Source organism: Drosophila bipectinata, chromosome 4 (genome assembly GCF_030179905.1).
Source record: "Drosophila bipectinata strain 14024-0381.07 chromosome 4, DbipHiC1v2, whole genome shotgun sequence".
NCBI classification, from domain to species: Eukaryota; Metazoa; Arthropoda; class Insecta; order Diptera; family Drosophilidae; genus Drosophila; species Drosophila bipectinata.
The window spans coordinates 6,137,115-6,157,602 of record NC_091740.1 but is presented as its reverse complement, the minus strand read 5'-3'; the positions used below and the strand labels follow the sequence as shown (position 1 = coordinate 6,157,602).

Sequence of the window (20,488 nt, the reverse complement as noted above, 5' to 3'; positions counted from 1 at the left end):
TCTCCTTTTCAACTCCTTTATTCTCTTTGACAAAGAGGAAGCCAAAATAACGGAATCAAACTTTGCATCGCACGTGTCGCGAAAACGCTTGCCCATTGTCGCTCTCTCACTTTGGAAGATACGTACGTGAGTGTGAGTGCATACCCAAAATGAGCAAGCCCAAGCCAGCAAGCACTTCCAGTGCAGAGTCTGAAACAATGGCAAAGGGTGGCAACGCCGACAGCTTGTTTGCGCTCCAGAAAGATCTTCACAGTCAGCTCAATCAACTCCAAGTAAACTTCAAGAAGGACAGCACGTCTCGGAAAACTAAGCCCTATTTCCAACTGCGCCTTTCCAAACTCAACTTAATAAGCCAGCAATTCAACAAGAATCATCAAGAGTTTGTAAGCGCTGGCTACCCCACACACCCTTACTTCGACGATAATTTAGCGGACCAGTTCGAAGAGGAATTTATCACAGCGTTCTGTTTAATCTCTACGGAGTCCGAAACACTTTTCCCCACTCAGCTACCAGCGTGCGCCGAGCAACAAGCGACACCTGTTCCTAAAATGCTCGGCCCTGGTGCGGCAGTCCAACTTCCAAAGTTGCCAGTACCTAACTTTTCCGGAAAGTATACAGATTGGCCAGCTTTCCATGATCTGTTTATGCAACTCATTCACCAGAACCAGGCGTTGTCAAATATTCAGCGATTCCATTTCCTCAAGCAAGCACTGCCTAAAGAGCAGGACCAAGATGTACACCAAATGGAACTAACGGATGGTGCCTACACAATCGCATGGGATCTCATCATCAAAACGCTATGATAACCCCCGTTTACAATTCATGCACCACATGAACGCCCTGTACCACTTACCCTTTATCTCAAGGGAAAGCTCATCAGATATAAAAAACATGTGCTGAACGTAACCAACGTATGCATTAACGAGTTCAATCGTCTCAAAACGAATATCCATTCTAGCACGCAATGGATAGTCCATCATTTGATCGCTAGATTACCTACGACAACAGTACAAGCCTGGGAGCATTGCTTGGGAAACTCCAGCGACATTCCGAGTTTCCTCGACTTGAAAACCTTCCTCAACAATCGCCTCGTCAGCATGAACATCATTGAGAACCGGAAATGTTCACAGCCCACGCACAACTCTACGATCAACAAATCGACAAACTATCCACGCCAAAATCCCAAGCAAAAGGGTTCCGGCTTCTACAAGGGCAGCACGTTCCACACCACGACTGGAACCAGCGGTCCCATCTCTTGCGTACACTGTAAGGGGCAACACATTTTGCGGCGGTGTCCTGATTTTTTATTTAAGGATTGCTTTGCCCGCAAACGAATCATTGACCATACAAAGGCATGCCTAAATTGCCTCAGCATCCATCATCCCTTGTCGCAGTGTGGCAGTAACAAGAATTGTTTACAATGCGGACAGCGTCACCATACCCTGCTTCACTTCCCCACGACGTATACCAGCCCATCACCGATTATTCAGAACGCAGCAAGCGAGAGCTCCGATCTTGCTCATCCTCCCGATTCCATTACAGTGCTGATGGCCACTGCCGCGCAGTCAACTCGATCCATTTTGCTCTAGTACAACTACATAATAACAGCACCGGACAAACTGCCGTTATTCGAGCCTTGATCGATCATGGCTCTGAGGGCACGTTAATCACAGAACGTGCCGCTCAGTTGCTGGGACTTCCACGTCACCAAGTCACAGCACAGATCACCGGGGTCGGTGATAACCCAAAGAACATCTGTAGATTTAGTACAGAGTTCTCCATAAGCTCATGTACGGACCCTCAATTTCACCATCTGGTGCAACCAGCGTATGTCCTCAACTCGATAACCTCTCATTTACCAAGAAGCAATGTCAACGTGGACACTTGTCAGCATCTTCAGGGATTACACTTGGCCGATCCCACCTTTACCAGGCCAGGCCGCATCGACGCGTTATTTGGAGTAGATCTAATACCGTATTTGTTGCTGCCAGATTTACGGAAAGGAGCTTCAAATCAACCTATTGCTCAACTCACTCAATTGGGTTGGATCGTGTTTGGCCATAGCAATGAAACAAGGGCAAATGTGGTAACCATTCGTTGCCATCAGACTAATCTGGATGCACTGGTAAAGGGTTTCTTCGATCTTGATCAAATCAGCTCTGAGAGGACCTTAACAGCAGAAGAACAATGGTGTGAGGATCATTTCCAGCGTACCTGCATCCGACAACCCAATGGAAAATACCTGGTCCGGCTTCCGTTAAAAACTGAATTTGACAAGGAACAAGTCATCGGAAAGTCTCACCAAATCGCACTCAATAGATTCCATCTCTTAGAACGTCGGCTAAACAGAAACGACAAACTTAAACAACAATATCACTCCACCATTAAGGAATATTTTGTTCTTAAGCAACTCTCCAAAGTCACTACCGCAGAAACTCGACATCAAATGATCACTCCAAGAGGTCAACAGTATTTCTCATCATGTACTCTCCCACACCACGCCGTGATAAAGGAGGACAGTACAACGACCAAAGTTCGGGTGGTGTACGATGCATCATGTACCCCTTCGAACGGAAAATCCCTTAACGACATATTGTGCATCGGCCCACCGCTACAAAACGATTTAGGAGGAGTCATCATGAAATGGAGGCTACATCGTTACGTGTTTGCAGCAGATATCCAACGAATGTATCGCTGTATCGACATGCACCAGGAGGATGCTCAATTTCAACGCATCTTATGGAGGAATGATCAAAACGAAATAGCCGAGTACAGCCTAAATACTGTCACCTCTGGGACTGCATCAGCACCGTATACAGCCATACGCGTAATCCGTCAACTCGCTCACGAACTCCAGTCTTATTAAATGAAGTATATGTCGACGACGTCCAAACTGGTCACAATACTGTTCAGGGAGCATTGGAAATACGAAATCAACTCATTGCTAAATTAAAATCGGCTGGAATGGAACTCAGGAAATGGGCATCAAATCATCCACAGATCTTATCTGGAATTCCTGACCAGCACATGGCTCAAAAGAGGCATGTAGAATTAAATTTCCAGGAGACTATTAAAACTCTGGGACTTTATTGAAGCCCACACGAGGATTTATATAACTTCAAGGTTCGATTTGACCTTCCTGCCTCCTTTACTAAACGTTCCTTTCTTTCAGTAGTCGCTCGCCACTATGATCCCTTAGGCTTTATAGTTCCTGTCACTACTACTGCAAAGAGTATTCTAAAGGACATCTGGCAGTGGCGACCCGAGACATCCGACAAGACCGAACCCGCTCTCGATTGGGACGCCCGTTACCCCCAATACTTCAAGCCCGATGTGAAGAATTACAACATCATTTACCAAACATTGAACAGTTGAAAATACCTCGGTGGCTTGGTCACCAGACCGGTGAGCCACAGTCACACCAACTACACGTCTTTTGTGACGGCTCCTCGCAAGCTTACGCAGCCTGTGTTTATCTCCGAATACAATATCCATCCGGGAGAGTGAGCACCGCCCTCTTGACCGCACGGAGTCGAGTCACGCCCACGAAGCCGCTAACGATCCCTCGAATAGAACTCTCTGGTGCAGTGTTGGCTGCACAACTGGCTAAATGGGTACTAACGCAGTTTTCATCCACCGGAATTCCCATGTCAGTTAATTTCTGGACGGATGCATCAATCGTTTTATATTGGATTAAAGGAAATCCCACCCGTTGGAAGACTTTCGTCTCCAACCGAATTGGCAAGATTTTGGAATTAAGTACTACAACCCAATGGCAGCACGTACCTTCGGGAGAAAACCCAGCCGATTGCGCTTCAAGGGGTCTTACTCCTCACCAACTAGCCAGGCATGACATCTGGTGGTTCGGTCCCGAGTGGCTACGGCAGGATGAAAATCGGTGGCCGAAGAACACGTACTCTCCTCCCCCTGACCAACATCACGAAGAAAGGCGACAACCAACCAACATCACAGCACATGTTTGTTCACTTGGCGACTCAATCATAACCTCTTACTCATCATATAACAAATTTTTATTTGTTATGGCTTACATCCACAGGTATCTGCATAACTTACGCCACCCACAAGAACTTCGTCATGTGGGCACGATTCGAGTACCAGAATTACGAGAAGCTCTACATAAAATCGTAAGGATGGTTCAGAAAGAAGCCTTTTCTCAAGAGATCAGCCCAGTCCTGACACGGAAATCTCTATCCAGGCACAGTGCCCTCAGCGCTCTTTGTCCGTTTTTAGACGACTTTGGGATTCTGCGACTCAAAGGACGACTGAAGAACGCTCGACAACTGTCCCAAGCACAGAAAAATCCGATCATTATACCCAAAATGCATCATTTTACTGACCTCGTAATCAAAAATGCGCACCTAAACACTCTTCATGGAGGCACCGAGCTCACCTTAGCAACCATTCGCCACACATTCTGGATAGTCAATGGGAAACAAGCAGTAAAAAGAATTCTACGACAATATGTCCAATGCTTCAAACATCGCCCAGAGCCTGCCTCACAGTTAATGGGGGATCTGCCACTAAATCGAGTCAACCCACCTGGTCGAGCCTTTGAAGCCACTGGCGTCGACTACACGGGCGGCTTTTACTTGAAAGCATCCAGATTCCACTGCTTTCAGTGCATCCAGTGTTTATATGTTTAGCAACCAAGGCGATACATCTAGAAGCGGTCACTGGACTATCTACTCAACACTTCCTTTGGGCTCTTCAACGCTTTATTGGACGTAGAGGTTTGTGCAAGCATCTATACAGCGATGGAGGAACCAATTTCATCGGCGCAGACAATTCCCTTCGCATATGGCAAAAGGAGTTTCGAAATTCCATCGACACGGACATCGCACCCACTCTTACGGCCCGTGGCATCCAATGGCATTTCAACCCACCGCACAGTCCTAATTTTGGGGGACTGTGGGAGGCGAACGTAAAGGCCGTCAAAACTCATCTGTATTGTTCCTTCAAACTCACTGCTATGACCTATGAAGAACTATCCACGGTGCTCACCCAAATCGAATCATGTTTAAACTCACGTCCACTCTGCCCCTTATCAGCAGATCCAAACGATTTGTCCCCACTTACTCCCGGGCATTTCCTTATAGGAGGACCTTTATTGGCACCTCCGGAACCTTCTCTTTCAGACAAGTCCATCAACGCACGCTTCGTCGACGGTCAACGGCTCCTGAGACAATTTTGGCATCGATGGAGCGCCGATTGGCTTTCACATCTACAAGCACGTCCGAAATGGCGCCAAGAACGAACGAATCTGCAAATTGACGATCTAGTTGTAATCAAGGATGACCGGCTCCCCCCAAACGAATGGAAGATGGCTCGAATAATCGATTTGCATCCTGGAGAAGATGGACTAGTTCGCGTCGCCTCACTGAAAACCGTTTCTGGAACCTATAAGAGATCCCTGTCCAAGCTATGTCCATTGCCAATATCCACCAATCCTACTCCGAAACTTGAAGAAGTCCAATAATACAATAGAAGCTATATCATGCTGATCCCAGCATTCCAGGGGCGGCATGTACGGGCGTTATTTATCTTTTCGATTCATCGCTCTATCTTCAGCGAGCTTAGAATCCACCCAGATTTCTGTAATCTTTGCAAAGCTTTTCCTTGTCTGGTCTCTCCCCTAGTAAAGTTATTATTATAAAAAGAATCATAGAGCGATCGGAGTAGTGAAGGTCAGAGAAAACCACGCGGGATAAAGGCTGACCCATTCAAATAATTGTAAAACTAATCAACATAAATTAAGCAAGTAAAATAAAATGAAGTTCAATGCATAACTGTGTCTAGTCGTTTGGATTCAAAACCCCCGAGCAGAACTGTGCTCAACTATGACATTAGTTGAGCCCATGAACGGCATTTGTCACAACACCCGATTATATAAATTATTTCCGATTGAAATTTAAAATTTTCTGCCAGCGTTTTTTTGTTTTGGTTAGGAATTTTTATTCCGCACTTTTTGTGTTATATAGAAATATTCATTTATTTATTCACAAAAAACAGAAATGCAAACAATATTGGGACAATAATTGGTTTACAAAAAAATGGTTTATACATTTTATAATAGATAAAAAAAAGTTCATGCTAAACCGTCAGCCAACTAATGAAGATTAATTAAATTTAAAAAGTTGATGGGGCTGCAGTTTTTTGTTGGCGTAAGCCACAATATTTCACTATTCTTGTCTTTCTACTCATTTTTTTTTATACAAAAAAATTCAACAAAATTAATTTACAGTTTAACGGCTGTGCCGGAGATTGGTTTTAATAGTGCTCTTTATTCAATGAGACTCTGACACAAACTGAACCTTAAAGCTAACAAAAAATATTTCATAGCGGCCACGCAAATGTGCAGTGCTTGCCGCTATGCATGGGCTTCCGGCCAGACGTTGTGTCAGCAGTTTGGCCAGAGCGAGCTCTTAAATAATCGGACATTGCCGCTGATCGGTTAACTTCAGATAACTACTCCCCCTTCAAGAATGAGGCCGCCCTCGGCCGACCCTATTTGGGCAATCATCTCCTTCAGCTGGGACGCGGTTTTTCGGGCCTGAATGACTCGCCGATAGGTCAAGCCGATGCAAATTAAAGCACAGCATATTGCTTCCGCTATGAACACCAACTGATGTATGTAACTGATGGTGGTTAATCTCCTTCCCGAACTCTTTGATGTGCTCCAGATTACGTTCACTCAGTCGGTGAAGGTGAGGAAGGCTAAGAACGTTACGTTCCATGGTAACGTTCAGGGAAGGTGAGCTGGCCACTCCTGGAGCCCTCTTCTGGGCTGTGTCATGATTGACCAATAGGGTTTCGTTGACAATGGCACTCTTCTCAAAGGTGAATTATCTGGTTTTGAAAGCAATTGAAGGGCTTGTTCGTTGATTAGATTGTGTGGGTTAGCGACAGCTAACTGTGAATTGTGGCCACGCTTGAGAATGCCTCTTCTTCTTCTACAACGTTGAGTTGTTGCCTCGAGAGGGCATCCGCAACTAGGTTGGGCTTGCCAGGACTTTGGCATCGATGCGTTCTTTCCATCTTTGATTTTTGTATTCGGATTGCAATCCGAAACCGCGTAGGTCAGCGGTTGGTGGTCAGTGTAGATGTTTAAATCTTTGACCCCATAAAGGTTGTTTGGTCATTGATGATTTTCAATGCCATTAAAATAAAACAAAGAAGTTAATTAAGTTCAACGTTATAAACTTTATTCAGGCCGCATATGAAATTTGGATTTATGAGGATTTATGAACAATATGGGAAATCCAATTAAGGATGCGAGCGCAGTAAGAAGACGAACGAGCGTGGCGCCAACCTTCCAGAAGAGGCTGAGCGGATACTCGCTAACCTTAAACGCCGAATTAGCAAAGCCGAGCGGCCGAAAGAGAGTCGGCTTGCGACCAACAAAACATCAGTTACTACTTAATTATTATGTTTAAATTAGTTGCTTGCTGCTTGACCCGACATTCTCCCCCCAGTTGGGCCTTCTACTCCAACTTCATCCTTTAGGGACAAAAGGCACAGCTTAGTCAATGCTCGCTTGGTAATTCCAGATGAAGTTTTTATCACCGCCACTCGAAAGATACCATCCCGACCAGGGCTTAGCTCCATTATGCTCGCAAGCGGCCATTTCATCGGAGGTAGATTTTCGTCCTTTACTAGCACCACATCGTTCGGGGCCAAGGCAGGACCGGAGGCGCGCCATTTGAAGCGCTGCTGGAGAAGGCTAAGCTACTCCTCCTTCCATCGGTACCAGAAAGAATGCTGCAGGAAAGACACGCGCTACCAGCTGTCCAACCGGTTGAAGTTCAGCTTTCTGGGCTGTGTCATGATTGACCAATCGGGTTTCGTTGACAATGGCACTCTTTTCAAATGTGATAAGATATGTGCCCTTTATATGGACACAGGTGCCATTATCCACACACACGTGAGCCGAGCGATCATTTACAATTACTATCCCTTCATCAACGTAAGTGGTGTAAATCGCTTTGTTGGATCTCGCAATGCGGCGTGCCTCCAGCGTGAAGCTCTTGGGCGCATGATTTTCTGCGAGCCAGCCGGCAAAATGTAGCTCCTGATGTCGGGGAGCACTTTTCCACGGTGTGGATCTCTTTGTCTCATTCGGCAATGACGTTGTTTTCCAGGCTGAGCATGGTGTGGTGATGTGACGATGAGAAAACGGTGATCTTGCTGCAGGCCGTTTTTATCTTCGGAAACTTAATAATAAAATGTAATATGTTATCGGACTGTAAGATCTTAACGGACGATACGGACAAAGCATCTCTAATCGTGGTCTCGGTAGGCTCTTCCATCCACACACCTTCCAGGTCTGCATGATCTAGGATGCTGGGGCTAACAATATTAACTTTGGAAAGTGCCACTGCTAGCATCAACCCCTGCAGCTCCATTGCTATCATCCTATTTCGAGTTAAAAGCATCTCGAATAGGTGCCCAGTATCAATTTGGGATTTTTTTGCTGACCTCAGAAGTTGGTTGACGGTAGCGGAAATTTTATTGATTTGAATTTGTACTTTGTTGTTAATATTAACCTGCCTATTGTTTGCATTCGTTAATTGGAATTCATTAAATTTAATTCTTTCAAAATCTTCTGCGTCCGGCGTTCCTGCCACCACCTTTAGCGCAGTCCCTAAGAAGTCTAAACGTCTTGCTACCCTATGATGGATGCTCAAAGAGTCGAGCATGTCGCGTAGGTGGGCAACATCAACAACTAGGAGTTTCTGCATGTGGGATTGCGGGAACATGACGGTCATCCCATTAGTTTCTTCGATGACGCGCCTTATTCCGAGAGATTTGCTGAGTGCTTTACAAAAGCAAATTCCTCCTATATTAGGATTCGACCATCAACGATGGGAATGTATTTGGCTTTGGATTAGTCCGTGACGCGTGCCGATGTTGTGGTCAAAAGGAAAATCAGGGATATAGTTGAAAACCTGTAATTTGGATTGTTATGAATTTTGTTGAAGTTGGGTAGCCCACCACCAAAGCATGATTAAAATAATAAAGGGCGCAAAACTTATGCCAAGTGGCTAGGAAAAAGATAATAAAAAGATAAATTATCAGGCGAGCGATAAGATGGTCGCGCTCGGCCTACCTAAGGTTGTCTTTGTGGACCACCCTCCCCTTAATGAGGATTGTGGTCCCCATGTCCGCCTCAACGGTTTTCTCTTCACATAACGGTGGGAGTTTGTTGCCTAGGCGTCTGCTGGACTTCACTGGGACTTTTTCGCCAACCTCGAATACTCTATTTTGGCGGGAAGAGTTTTCCCTGTCCCGGAGCTTGTCTTGGGCGAGTTTAATTTTATCTTGTATTTCATATTGCGGCTCATCTGATTGTGCCTGCACCACGTCAGCCGGCCTCTTGTCGATCACCGAGTGGATAGAGTTGTTATATCTGGCCGTGACCAGAAGTATCAGCTCTACGGTATCGCTGATGCCATTATCGATCTTAAGACATCTAGCAAGCTCTACCAAAGTGCTGTGGAAGCGCTAAACTTGGCCGTTGGAGACATCGAAAAGGTTTTCCAGCATGGTCACGATGGAGTGCGAGTTCAACGATGGTTCGTTGTCGCAATATACGACATTGGCTAGTTTGAGATCCTCTATGGTTCTAGAGGGAACGGTTGGACTACGGCAAATTTTGAGAATTTGTCGATGCACGTAAGGAAATACTTTTTATCCGTAGAGAAGATGTCTATGTGTAGCATTTCTCCTACATTTCATTTCTCATTTCTCTCCTGCGAGCTCCTCCAGCAATGACTCCTCGCAAGTGAAGTCAATAATATGCCGTCTCTTGTTTCCAAAGAGAACGAAGCTCCGCTTTGACGGAGAGCGTGCTTTCTCCAGAATTATCTGGTTTTGAAAGCAATTGAGGAGCTTGTTCGTTGATTGGATTGTGTGGGTTAGCGACAGCTCACTGTGAATTGTGGCCGCGCTTGAGAATGCCTCTTCTTCTTCTTCAACGTTGAGTTGTTGCCTCGAGAGGGCATCCGCAACTAGGTTGACCTTGCCAGGCATGTAATGGACTCTGGCATCGATGCGTTCTTTCCATCTTTGATTTTTGTATTCGGATTGGAATCCGAAACCGCGTAGGTCAGCGGTTGGTGGTCAGTGTAGATGTTTAAATCTTTGACCCCATAAAGGTTGTTTGGTCATTGATGATTTTCAATGCCATTAAAATAAAACGAAGAAGTTAATTAAGTTCAACGTTATAAACTTTATTCAGGCCGCATACGAAATTTGGATTTATGAGGATTTATGAACAATATGGGAAATCCAATTAAGGATGCGAGCGCAGTAAGAAGACGAACGAGAGTGGCGCCAACCTTCCAGAATAGGCTGAGCGGATATTATTATAAGATATATATATTCCCGTTATTATTATAAGAAGAATAAGAAGAAACCACGCGGGATAAAGGCTGACCCATTCAAATAATTGTAAAACTAATCAACATAAATTAAGCAAGTAAAATAAAATGAAGTTCAATGCATAACTGTGTCTAGTCGTTTGGATTCAAAACCCCCGAGCAGAACTGTGCTCAACTATGACATTACGCCCATGAACGGCATTTGTCACAACATTTTTGGTGGCCCATGAGGGGATCAATCCACACACGACTCCACAATCCATGGTCATCTCCAACATTTCCATCAAAATCGTTAATGGAAACCTAATCTCAACACGGAACCATTATTCTCCTTTTCAACTCCTTTATTCTCTTTGACAAAGAGGAAGCCAAAATAACGGAATCAAACTTTGCATCGCACGTGTCGCGAAAACGCTTGCCCATTGTCGCTCTCTCACTTTGGAAGATACGTACGTAAGTGTGAGTGCATTCGCAAAATGAGCAAGCCCAAGCCAGCAAGCACTTCCAGTGCAGAATCTGAAACAATGGCAAAGGGTGGCAACGCCGACAGCTTGTTTGCGCTCCAGAAAGATCTTCACAGTCAGCTCAATCAACTCCAAGTAAACTTCAAGAAGGACAGCACGTCTCGGAAAACTAAGCCCTATTTCCAACTGCGCCTTTCCAAACTCAACTTAATAAGCCAGCAATTCAACAAGAATCATCAAGAGTTCGTAAGCGCTGGCTACCCCACACACCCTTACTTCGTCGATAATTTAGCGGACCAGTTCGAAGAGGAATTTATCACAGCGTTCTGTTTAATCTCTACGGAGTCCGAAACACTTTTCCCCACTCAGCTACCAGCGTGCGCCGAGCAACAAGCGACACCTGTTCCTAAAATGCTCGGCCCTGGTGCGGCAGTCCAACTTCCAAAGTTGCCAGTACCTAACTTTTCCGGAAAGTATACAGATTGGCCAGCTTTCCATGATCTGTTTATGCAACTCATTCACCAGAACCAGGCGTTGTCAAACATTCAGCGATTCCATTTTCTCAAGCAAGCATTGCCTAAAGAGCAGGACCAAGATGTACACCAAATGGAACTAACGGATGGCGCCTACACAATCGCATGGGATCTCATCATCAAACGTTATGATAACCCCCGTTTACAATTCATGCACCACATGAACGCCCTCTACGACTTACCCTTTATCTCAAGGGAGAGCTCATCAGAGATCAAACATATGCTGAACGTAACCAACGTATGCATCAACGAGTTCAATCGTCTCAAAACTAATATCCATTCTAGCACGCAATGGATAGTCCATCATTTGATCGCTAGATTACCTACGACAACAGTACAAGCCTGGGAGCATTGCTTGGGAAACTCCAGCGACATTCCGAGTTTCCTCGACTTGAAAACCTTCCTCAACAATCGCCTCGTCAGCATGAACATCATTGAGAACCGGAAATGTTCACAGCCCACGCACAACTCTACGATCAACAAATCGACAAACTATCCACGCCAAAATCCCAAGCAAAAGGGTTCCGGCTTCTACAAGGGCAGCACGTTCCACACCACGACTGGAACCAGCGGTCCCATCTCTTGCGTACACTGTAAGGGGCAACACATTTTGCGGCGGTGTCCTGATTTTTTATCTAAGGATTGCTTTGCCCGCAAACGAATCATTGACCATACAAAGGCATGCCTAAATTGCCTCAGCATCCATCATCCCTTGTCGCAGTGTGGCAGTAACAAGAATTGTTTACAATGCGGACAGCGTCACCATACCCTGCTTCACTTCCCCACGACGTATACCAGCCCATCACCGATTATTCAGAACGCAGCAAGCGAGAGCTCCGATCTTGCTCATCCTCCCGATTCCATTACAGTGCTGATGGCCACTGCCGCGCAGTCAACTCGATCCATTTTGCTCTAGTACAACTACATAATAACAGCACCGGACAAACTGCCGTTATTCGAGCCTTGATCGATCATGGCTCTGAGGGCACGTTAATCACAGAACGTGCCGCTCAGTTGCTGGGACTTCCACGTCACCAAGTCACAGCACAGATCACCGGGGTCGGTGATAACCCAAAGAACATCTGTAGATTTAGTACAGAGTTCTCCATAAGCTCATGTACGGACCCTCAATTTCACCATCTGGTGCAACCAGCGTATGTCCTCAACTCGATAACCTCTCATTTACCAAGAAGCAATGTCAACGTGGACACTTGTCAGCATCTTCAGGGATTACACTTGGCCGATCCCACCTTTACCAGGCCAGGCCGCATCGACGCGTTATTTGGAGTAGATCTAATACCGTATTTGTTGCTGCCAGATTTACGGAAAGGAGCTTCAAATCAACCTATTGCTCAACTCACTCAATTGGGTTGGATCGTGTTTGGCCATAGCAATGAAACAAGGGCAAATGTGGTAACCATTCGTTGCCATCAGACTAATCTGGATGCACTGGTAAAGGGTTTCTTCGATCTTGATCAAATCAGCTCTGAGAGGACCTTAACAGCAGAAGAACAATGGTGTGAGGATCATTTCCAGCGTACCTGCATCCGACAACCCAATGGAAAATACCTGGTCCGGCTTCCGTTAAAAACTGAATTTGACAAGGAACAAGTCATCGGAAAGTCTCACCAAATCGCACTCAATAGATTCCATCTCTTAGAACGTCGGCTAAACAGAAACGACAAACTTAAACAACAATATCACTCCACCATTAAGGAATATTTTGTTCTTAAGCAACTCTCCAAAGTCACTACCGCAGAAACTCGACATCAAATGATCACTCCAAGAGGTCAACAGTATTTCTCATCATGTACTCTCCCACACCACGCCGTGATAAAGGAGGACAGTACAATGACCAAAGTTCGGGTGGTGTACGATGCATCATGTACCCCTTCGAACGGAAAATCCCTTAACGACATATTGTGCATCGGCCCACCGCTACAAAACGATTTAGGAGGAGTCATCATGAAATGGAGGCTACATCGTTACGTGTTTGCAGCAGATATCCAACGAATGTATCGCTGTATCGACATGCACCAGGAGGATGCTCAATTTCAACGCATCTTATGGAGGAATGATCAAAACGAAATAGCCGAGTACAGCCTAAATACTGTCACCTTTGGGACTGCATCAGCACCGTATACAGCCATACGCGTAATCCGTCAACTCGCTCACGAACTCCAGTCTTATTAAATGAAGTATATGTCGACGACGTCCAAACTGGTCACAATACTGTTCAGGGAGCATTGGAAATACGAAATCAACTCATTGCTAAATTAAAATCGGCTGGAATGGAACTCAGGAAATGGGCATCAAATCATCCACAGATCTTATCTGGAATTCCTGACCAGCACATGGCTCAAAAGAGGCATGTAGAATTAAATTTCCAGGAGACTATTAAAACTCTGGGACTTTATTGAAGCCCACACGAGGATTTATATAACTTCAAGGTTCGATTTGACCTTCCTGCCTCCTTTACTAAACGTTCCTTTCTTTCAGTAGTCGCTCGCCACTATGATCCCTTAGGCTTTATAGTTCCTGTCACTACTACTGCAAAGAGTATTCTAAAGGACATCTGGCAGTGGCGACCCGAGACATCCGACAAGACCGAACCCGCTCTCGATTGGGACGCCCGTTACCCCCAATACTTCAAGCCCGATGTGAAGAATTACAACATCATTTACCAAACATTGAACAGTTGAAAATACCTCGGTGGCTTGGTCACCAGACCGGTGAGCCACAGTCACACCAACTACACGTCTTTTGTGACGGCTCCTCGCAAGCTTACGCAGCCTGTGTTTATCTCCGAATACAATATCCATCCGGGAGAGTGAGCACCGCCCTCTTGACCGCACGGAGTCGAGTCACGCCCACGAAGCCGCTAACGATCCCTCGAATAGAACTCTCTGGTGCAGTGTTGGCTGCACAACTGGCTAAATGGGTACTAACGCAGTTTTCATCCACCGGAATTCCCATGTCAGTTAATTTCTGGACGGATGCATCAATCGTTTTATATTGGATTAAAGGAAATCCCACCCGTTGGAAGACTTTCGTCTCCAACCGAATTGGCAAGATTTTGGAATTAAGTACTACAACCCAATGGCAGCACGTACCTTCGGGAGAAAACCCAGCCGATTGCGCTTCAAGGGGTCTTACTCCTCACCAACTAGCCAGGCATGACATCTGGTGGTTCGGTCCCGAGTGGCTACGGCAGGATGAAAATCGGTGGCCGAAGAACACGTACTCTCCTCCCCCTGACCAACATCACGAAGAAAGGCGACAACCAACCAACATCACAGCACATGTTTGTTCACTTGGCGACTCAATCATAACCTCTTACTCATCATATAACAAATTTTTATTTGTTATGGCTTACATCCACAGGTATCTGCATAACTTACGCCACCCACAAGAACTTCGTCATGTGGGCACGATTCGAGTACCAGAATTACGAGAAGCTCTACATAAAATCGTAAGGATGGTTCAGAAAGAAGCCTTTTCTCAAGAGATCAGCCGAGTCCTGACACGGAAATCTCTATCCAGGCACAGTGCCCTCAGCGCTCTTTGTCCGTTTTTAGACGACTTTGGGATTCTGCGACTCAAAGGACGACTGAAGAACGCTCGACAACTGTCCCAAGCACAGAAAAATCCGATCATTATACCCAAAATGCATCATTTTACTGACCTCGTAATCAAAAAATGCGCACCTAAACACTCTTCATGGAGGCACCGAGCTCACCTTAGCAACCATTGGCCACACATTCTGGATAGTCAATGGGAAACAAGCAGTAAAAAGAATTCTACGACAATGTGTCCAATGCTTCAAACATCGCCCAAAGCCAGCCTTTTTGAAGCCACTGGCGTCGACTACACGGGCGCCTTTTACTTGAAAGCATCCAGATTCCACTGCTTTCAGTGCATCCAGTGTTTATATGTTTAGCAACCAAGGCGATACATCTAGAAGCGGTCACTGGACTATCTACTCAACACTTCCTTTGGGCTCTTCAACGCTTTATTGGACGTAGAGGTTTGTGCAAGCATCTATACAGCGATGGAGGAACCAATTTCATCGGCGCAGACAATTCCCTTCGCATATGGCAAAAGGAGTTTCGAAATTCCATCGACACGGACATCGCACCCACTCTTACGGCCCGTGGCATCCAATGGCATTTCAACCCACCGCACAGTCCTAATTTTGGGGGACTGTGGGAGGCGAACGTAAAGGCCGTCAAAACTCATCTGTATTGTTCCTTCAAACTCACTGCTATGACCTATGAAGAACTATCCACGGTGCTCACCCAAATCGAATCATGTTTAAACTCACGTCCACTCTGCCCCTTATCAGCAGATCCAAACGATTTGTCCCCACTTACTCCCGGGCATTTCCTTATAGGAGGACCTTTATTGGCACCTCCGGAACCTTCTCTTTCAGACAAGTCCATCAACGCACGCTTCGTCGACGGTCAACGGCTCCTGAGACAATTTTGGCATCGATGGAGCGCCGATTGGCTTTCACATCTACAAGCACGTCCGAAATGGCGCCAAGAACGAACGAATCTGCAAATTGACGATCTAGTTGTAATCAAGGATGACCGGCTCCCCCCAAACGAATGGAAGATGGCTCGAATAATCGATTTGCATCCTGGAGAAGATGGACTAGTTCGCGTCGCCTCACTGAAAACCGTTTCTGGAACCTATAAGAGATCCCTGTCCAAGCTATGTCCATTGCCAATATCCACCAATCCTACTCCGAAACTTGAAGAAGTCCAATAATACAATAGAAGCTATATCATGCTGATCCCAGCATTCCAGGGGCGGCATGTACGGGCGTTATTTATCTTTTCGATTCATCGCTCTATCTTCAGCGAGCTTAGAATCCACCCAGATTTCTGTAATCTTTGCAAAGCTTTTCCTTGTCTGGTCTCTCCCCTAGTAAAGTTATTATTATAAAAAGAATCATAGAGCGATCGGAGTAGTGAAGGTCAGAGAAAACCACGCGGGATAAAGGCTGACCCATTCAAATAATTGTAAAACTAATCAACATAAATTAAGCAAGTAAAATAAAATGAAGTTCAATGCATAACTGTGTCTAGTCGTTTGGATTCAAAACCCCCGAGCAGAACTGTGCTCAACTATGACATTAGTTGAGCCCATGAACGGCATTTGTCACAACACCCGATTATATAAATTATTTCCGATTGAAATTTAAAATTTTCTGCCAGCGTTTTTTTGTTTTGGTTAGGAATTTTTATTCCGCACTTTTTGTGTTATATAGAAATATTCATTTATTTATTCACAAAAAACAGAAATGCAAACAATATTGGGACAATAATTGGTTTACAAAAAAATGGTTTATACATTTTATAATAGATAAAAAAAAGTTCATGCTAAACCGTCAGCCAACTAATGAAGATTAATTAAATTTAAAAAGTTGATGGGGCTGCAGTTTTTTGTTGGCGTAAGCCACAATATTTCACTATTCTTGTCTTTCTACTCATTTTTTTTTATACAAAAAAATTCAACAAAATTAATTTACAGTTTAACGGCTGTGCCGGAGATTGGTTTTAATAGTGCTCTTTATTCAATGAGACTCTGACACAAACTGAACCTTAAAGCTAACAAAAAATATTTCATAGCGGCCACGCAAATGTGCAGTGCTTGCCGCTATGCATGGGCTTCCGGCCAGACGTTGTGTCAGCAGTTTGGCCAGAGCGAGCTCTTAAATAATCGGACATTGCCGCTGATCGGTTAACTTCAGATAACTACTCCCCCTTCAAGAATGAGGCCGCCCTCGGCCGACCCTATTTGGGCAATCATCTCCTTCAGCTGGGACGCGGTTTTTCGGGCCTGAATGACTCGCCGATAGGTCAAGCCGATGCAAATTAAAGCACAGCATATTGCTTCCGCTATGAACACCAACTGATGTATGTAACTGATGGTGGTTAATCTCCTTCCCGAACTCTTTGATGTGCTCCAGATTACGTTCACTCAGTCGGTGAAGGTGAGGAAGGCTAAGAACGTTACGTTCCATGGTAACGTTCAGGGAAGGTGAGCTGGCCACTCCTGGAGCCCTCTTCTGGGCTGTGTCATGATTGACCAATAGGGTTTCGTTGACAATGGCACTCTTCTCAAAGGTGAATTATCTGGTTTTGAAAGCAATTGAAGGGCTTGTTCGTTGATTAGATTGTGTGGGTTAGCGACAGCTAACTGTGAATTGTGGCCACGCTTGAGAATGCCTCTTCTTCTTCTACAACGTTGAGTTGTTGCCTCGAGAGGGCATCCGCAACTAGGTTGGGCTTGCCAGGACTTTGGCATCGATGCGTTCTTTCCATCTTTGATTTTTGTATTCGGATTGCAATCCGAAACCGCGTAGGTCAGCGGTTGGTGGTCAGTGTAGATGTTTAAATCTTTGACCCCATAAAGGTTGTTTGGTCATTGATGATTTTCAATGCCATTAAAATAAAACAAAGAAGTTAATTAAGTTCAACGTTATAAACTTTATTCAGGCCGCATATGAAATTTGGATTTATGAGGATTTATGAACAATATGGGAAATCCAATTAAGGATGCGAGCGCAGTAAGAAGACGAACGAGCGTGGCGCCAACCTTCCAGAAGAGGCTGAGCGGATACTCGCTAACCTTAAACGCCGAATTAGCAAAGCCGAGCGGCCGAAAGAGAGTCGGCTTGCGACCAACAAAACATCAGTTACTACTTAATTATTATGTTTAAATTAGTTGCTTGCTGCTTGACCCGACATTCTCCCCCCAGTTGGGCCTTCTACTCCAACTTCATCCTTTAGGCACAAAAGGCACAGCTTAGTCAATGCTCGCTTGGTAATTCCAGATGAAGTTTTTATCACCGCCACTCGAAAGATACCATCCCGACCAGGGCTTAGCTCCATTATGCTCGCAAGCGGCCATTTCATCGGAGGTAGATTTTCGTCCTTTACTAGCACCACATCGTTCGGGGCCAAGGCAGGACCGGAGGCGCGCCATTTGAAGCGCTGCTGGAGAAGGCTAAGCTACTCCTCCTTCCATCGGTACCAGAAAGAATGCTGCAGGAAAGACACGCGCTACCAGCTGTCCAACCGGTTGAAGTTCAGCTTTCTGGGCTGTGTCATGATTGACCAATCGGGTTTCGTTGACAATGGCACTCTTTTCAAATGTGATAAGATATGTGCCCTTTATATGGACACAGGTGCCATTATCCACACACACGTGAGCCGAGCGATCATTTACAATTACTATCCCTTCATCAACGTAAGTGGTGTAAATCGCTTTGTTGGATCTCGCAATGCGGCGTGCCTCCAGCGTGAAGCTCTTGGGCGCATGATTTTCTGCGAGCCAGCCGGCAAAATGTAGCTTCTGATGTCGGGGAGCACTTTTCCACGGTGTGGATCTCTTTGTCTCATTCGGCAATGACGTTGTTTTCCAGGCTGAGCATGGTGTGGTGATGTGACGATGAGAAAACGGTGATCTTGCTGCAGGCCGTTTTTATCTTCGGAAACTTAATAATAAAATGTAATATGTTATCGGACTGTAAGATCTTAACGGACGATACGGACAAAGCATCTCTAATCGTGGTCTCGGTAGGCTCTTCCATCCACACACCTTCCAGGTCTGCATGATCTAGGATGCTGGGGCTAACAATATTAACTTTGGAAAGTGCCACTGCTAGCATCAACCCCTGCAGCTCCATTGCTATCATCCTATTTCGAGTTAAAAGCATCTCGAATAGGTGCCCAGTATCAATTTGGGATTTTTTTGCTGACCTCAGAAGTTGGTTGACGGTAGCGGAAATTTTATTGATTTGAATTTGTACTTTGTTGTTAATATTAACCTGCCTATTGTTTGCATTCGTTAATTGGAATTCATTAAATTTAATTCTTTCAAAATCTTCTGCGTCCGGCGTTCCTGCCACCACCTTTAGCGCAGTCCCTAAGAAGTCTAAACGTCTTGCTACCCTATGATGGATGCTCAAAGAGTCGAGCATGTCGCGTAGGTGGGCAACATCAACAACTAGGAGTTTCTGCATGTGGGATTGCGGGAACATGACGGTCATCCCATTAGTTTCTTCGATGACGCGCCTTATTCCGAGAGATTTGCTGAGTGCTTTACAAAAGCAAATTCCTCCTATATTAGGATTCGACCATCAACGATGGGAATGTATTTGGCTTTGGATTAGTCCGTGACGCGTGCCGATGTTGTGGTCAAAAGGAAAATCAGGGATATAGTTGAAAACCTGTAATTTGGATTGTTATGAATTTTGTTGAAGTTGGGTAGCCCACCACCAAAGCATGATTAAAATAATAAAGGGCGCAAAACTTATGCCAAGTGGCTAGGAAAAAGATAATAAAAAGATAAATTATCAGGCGAGCGATAAGATGGTCGCGCTCGGCCTACCTAAGGTTGTCTTTGTGGACCACCCTCCCCTTAATGAGGATTGTGGTCCCCATGTCCGCCTCAACGGTTTTCTCTTCACATAACGGTGGGAGTTTGTTGCCTAGGCGTCTGCTGGACTTCACTGGGACTTTTTCGCCAACCTCGAATACTCTATTTTGGCGGGAAGAGTTTTCCCTGTCCCGGAGCTTGTCTTGGGCGAGTTTAATTTTATCTTGTATTTCATATTGCGGCTCATCTGATTGTGCCTGCACCACGTCAGCCGGCCTCTTGTCGATCACCGAGTGGATAGAGTTGTTATATCTGGCCGTGACCAGAAGTATCAGCTCTACGGTATCGCTGATGCCATTATCGATCTTAAGACATCTAGCAAGCTCTACCAAAGTGCTGTGGAAGCGCTAAACTTGGCCGTTGGAGACATCGAAAAGGTTTTCCAGCATGGTCACGATGGAGTGCGAGTTCAACGATGGTTCGTTGTCGCAATATACGACATTGGCTAGTTTGAGATCCTCTATGGTTCTAGAGGGAACGGTTGGACTACGGCAAATTTTGAGAATTTGTCGATGCACGTAAGGAAATACTTTTTATCCGTAGAGAAGATGTCTATGTGTAGCATTTCTCCTACATTTCATTTCTCATTTCTCTCCTGCGAGCTCCTCCAGCAATGACTCCTCGCAAGTGAAGTCAATAA

General features: G+C 45.3%; 1 protein-coding gene across 1 annotated transcript; it reads left to right on the top strand.

Moving 5' to 3' along the window:
- Window positions 1–10,876: 10,876 nt before the first annotated feature.
- On the top strand, window positions 10,877–16,170 carry LOC138926886 (uncharacterized). Its single transcript, XM_070282492.1, has 5 exons — window positions 10,877–12,186; window positions 12,267–13,551; window positions 13,956–14,094; window positions 14,782–14,869; window positions 15,423–16,170. The coding sequence occupies exons 1-5, from the start codon at window positions 10,877–10,879 to the stop codon at window positions 16,168–16,170; spliced, it is 3,570 nt and encodes a 1,189-aa protein (XP_070138593.1).
- The last annotated feature ends 4,318 nt before the right edge of the window (window positions 16,171–20,488 follow it).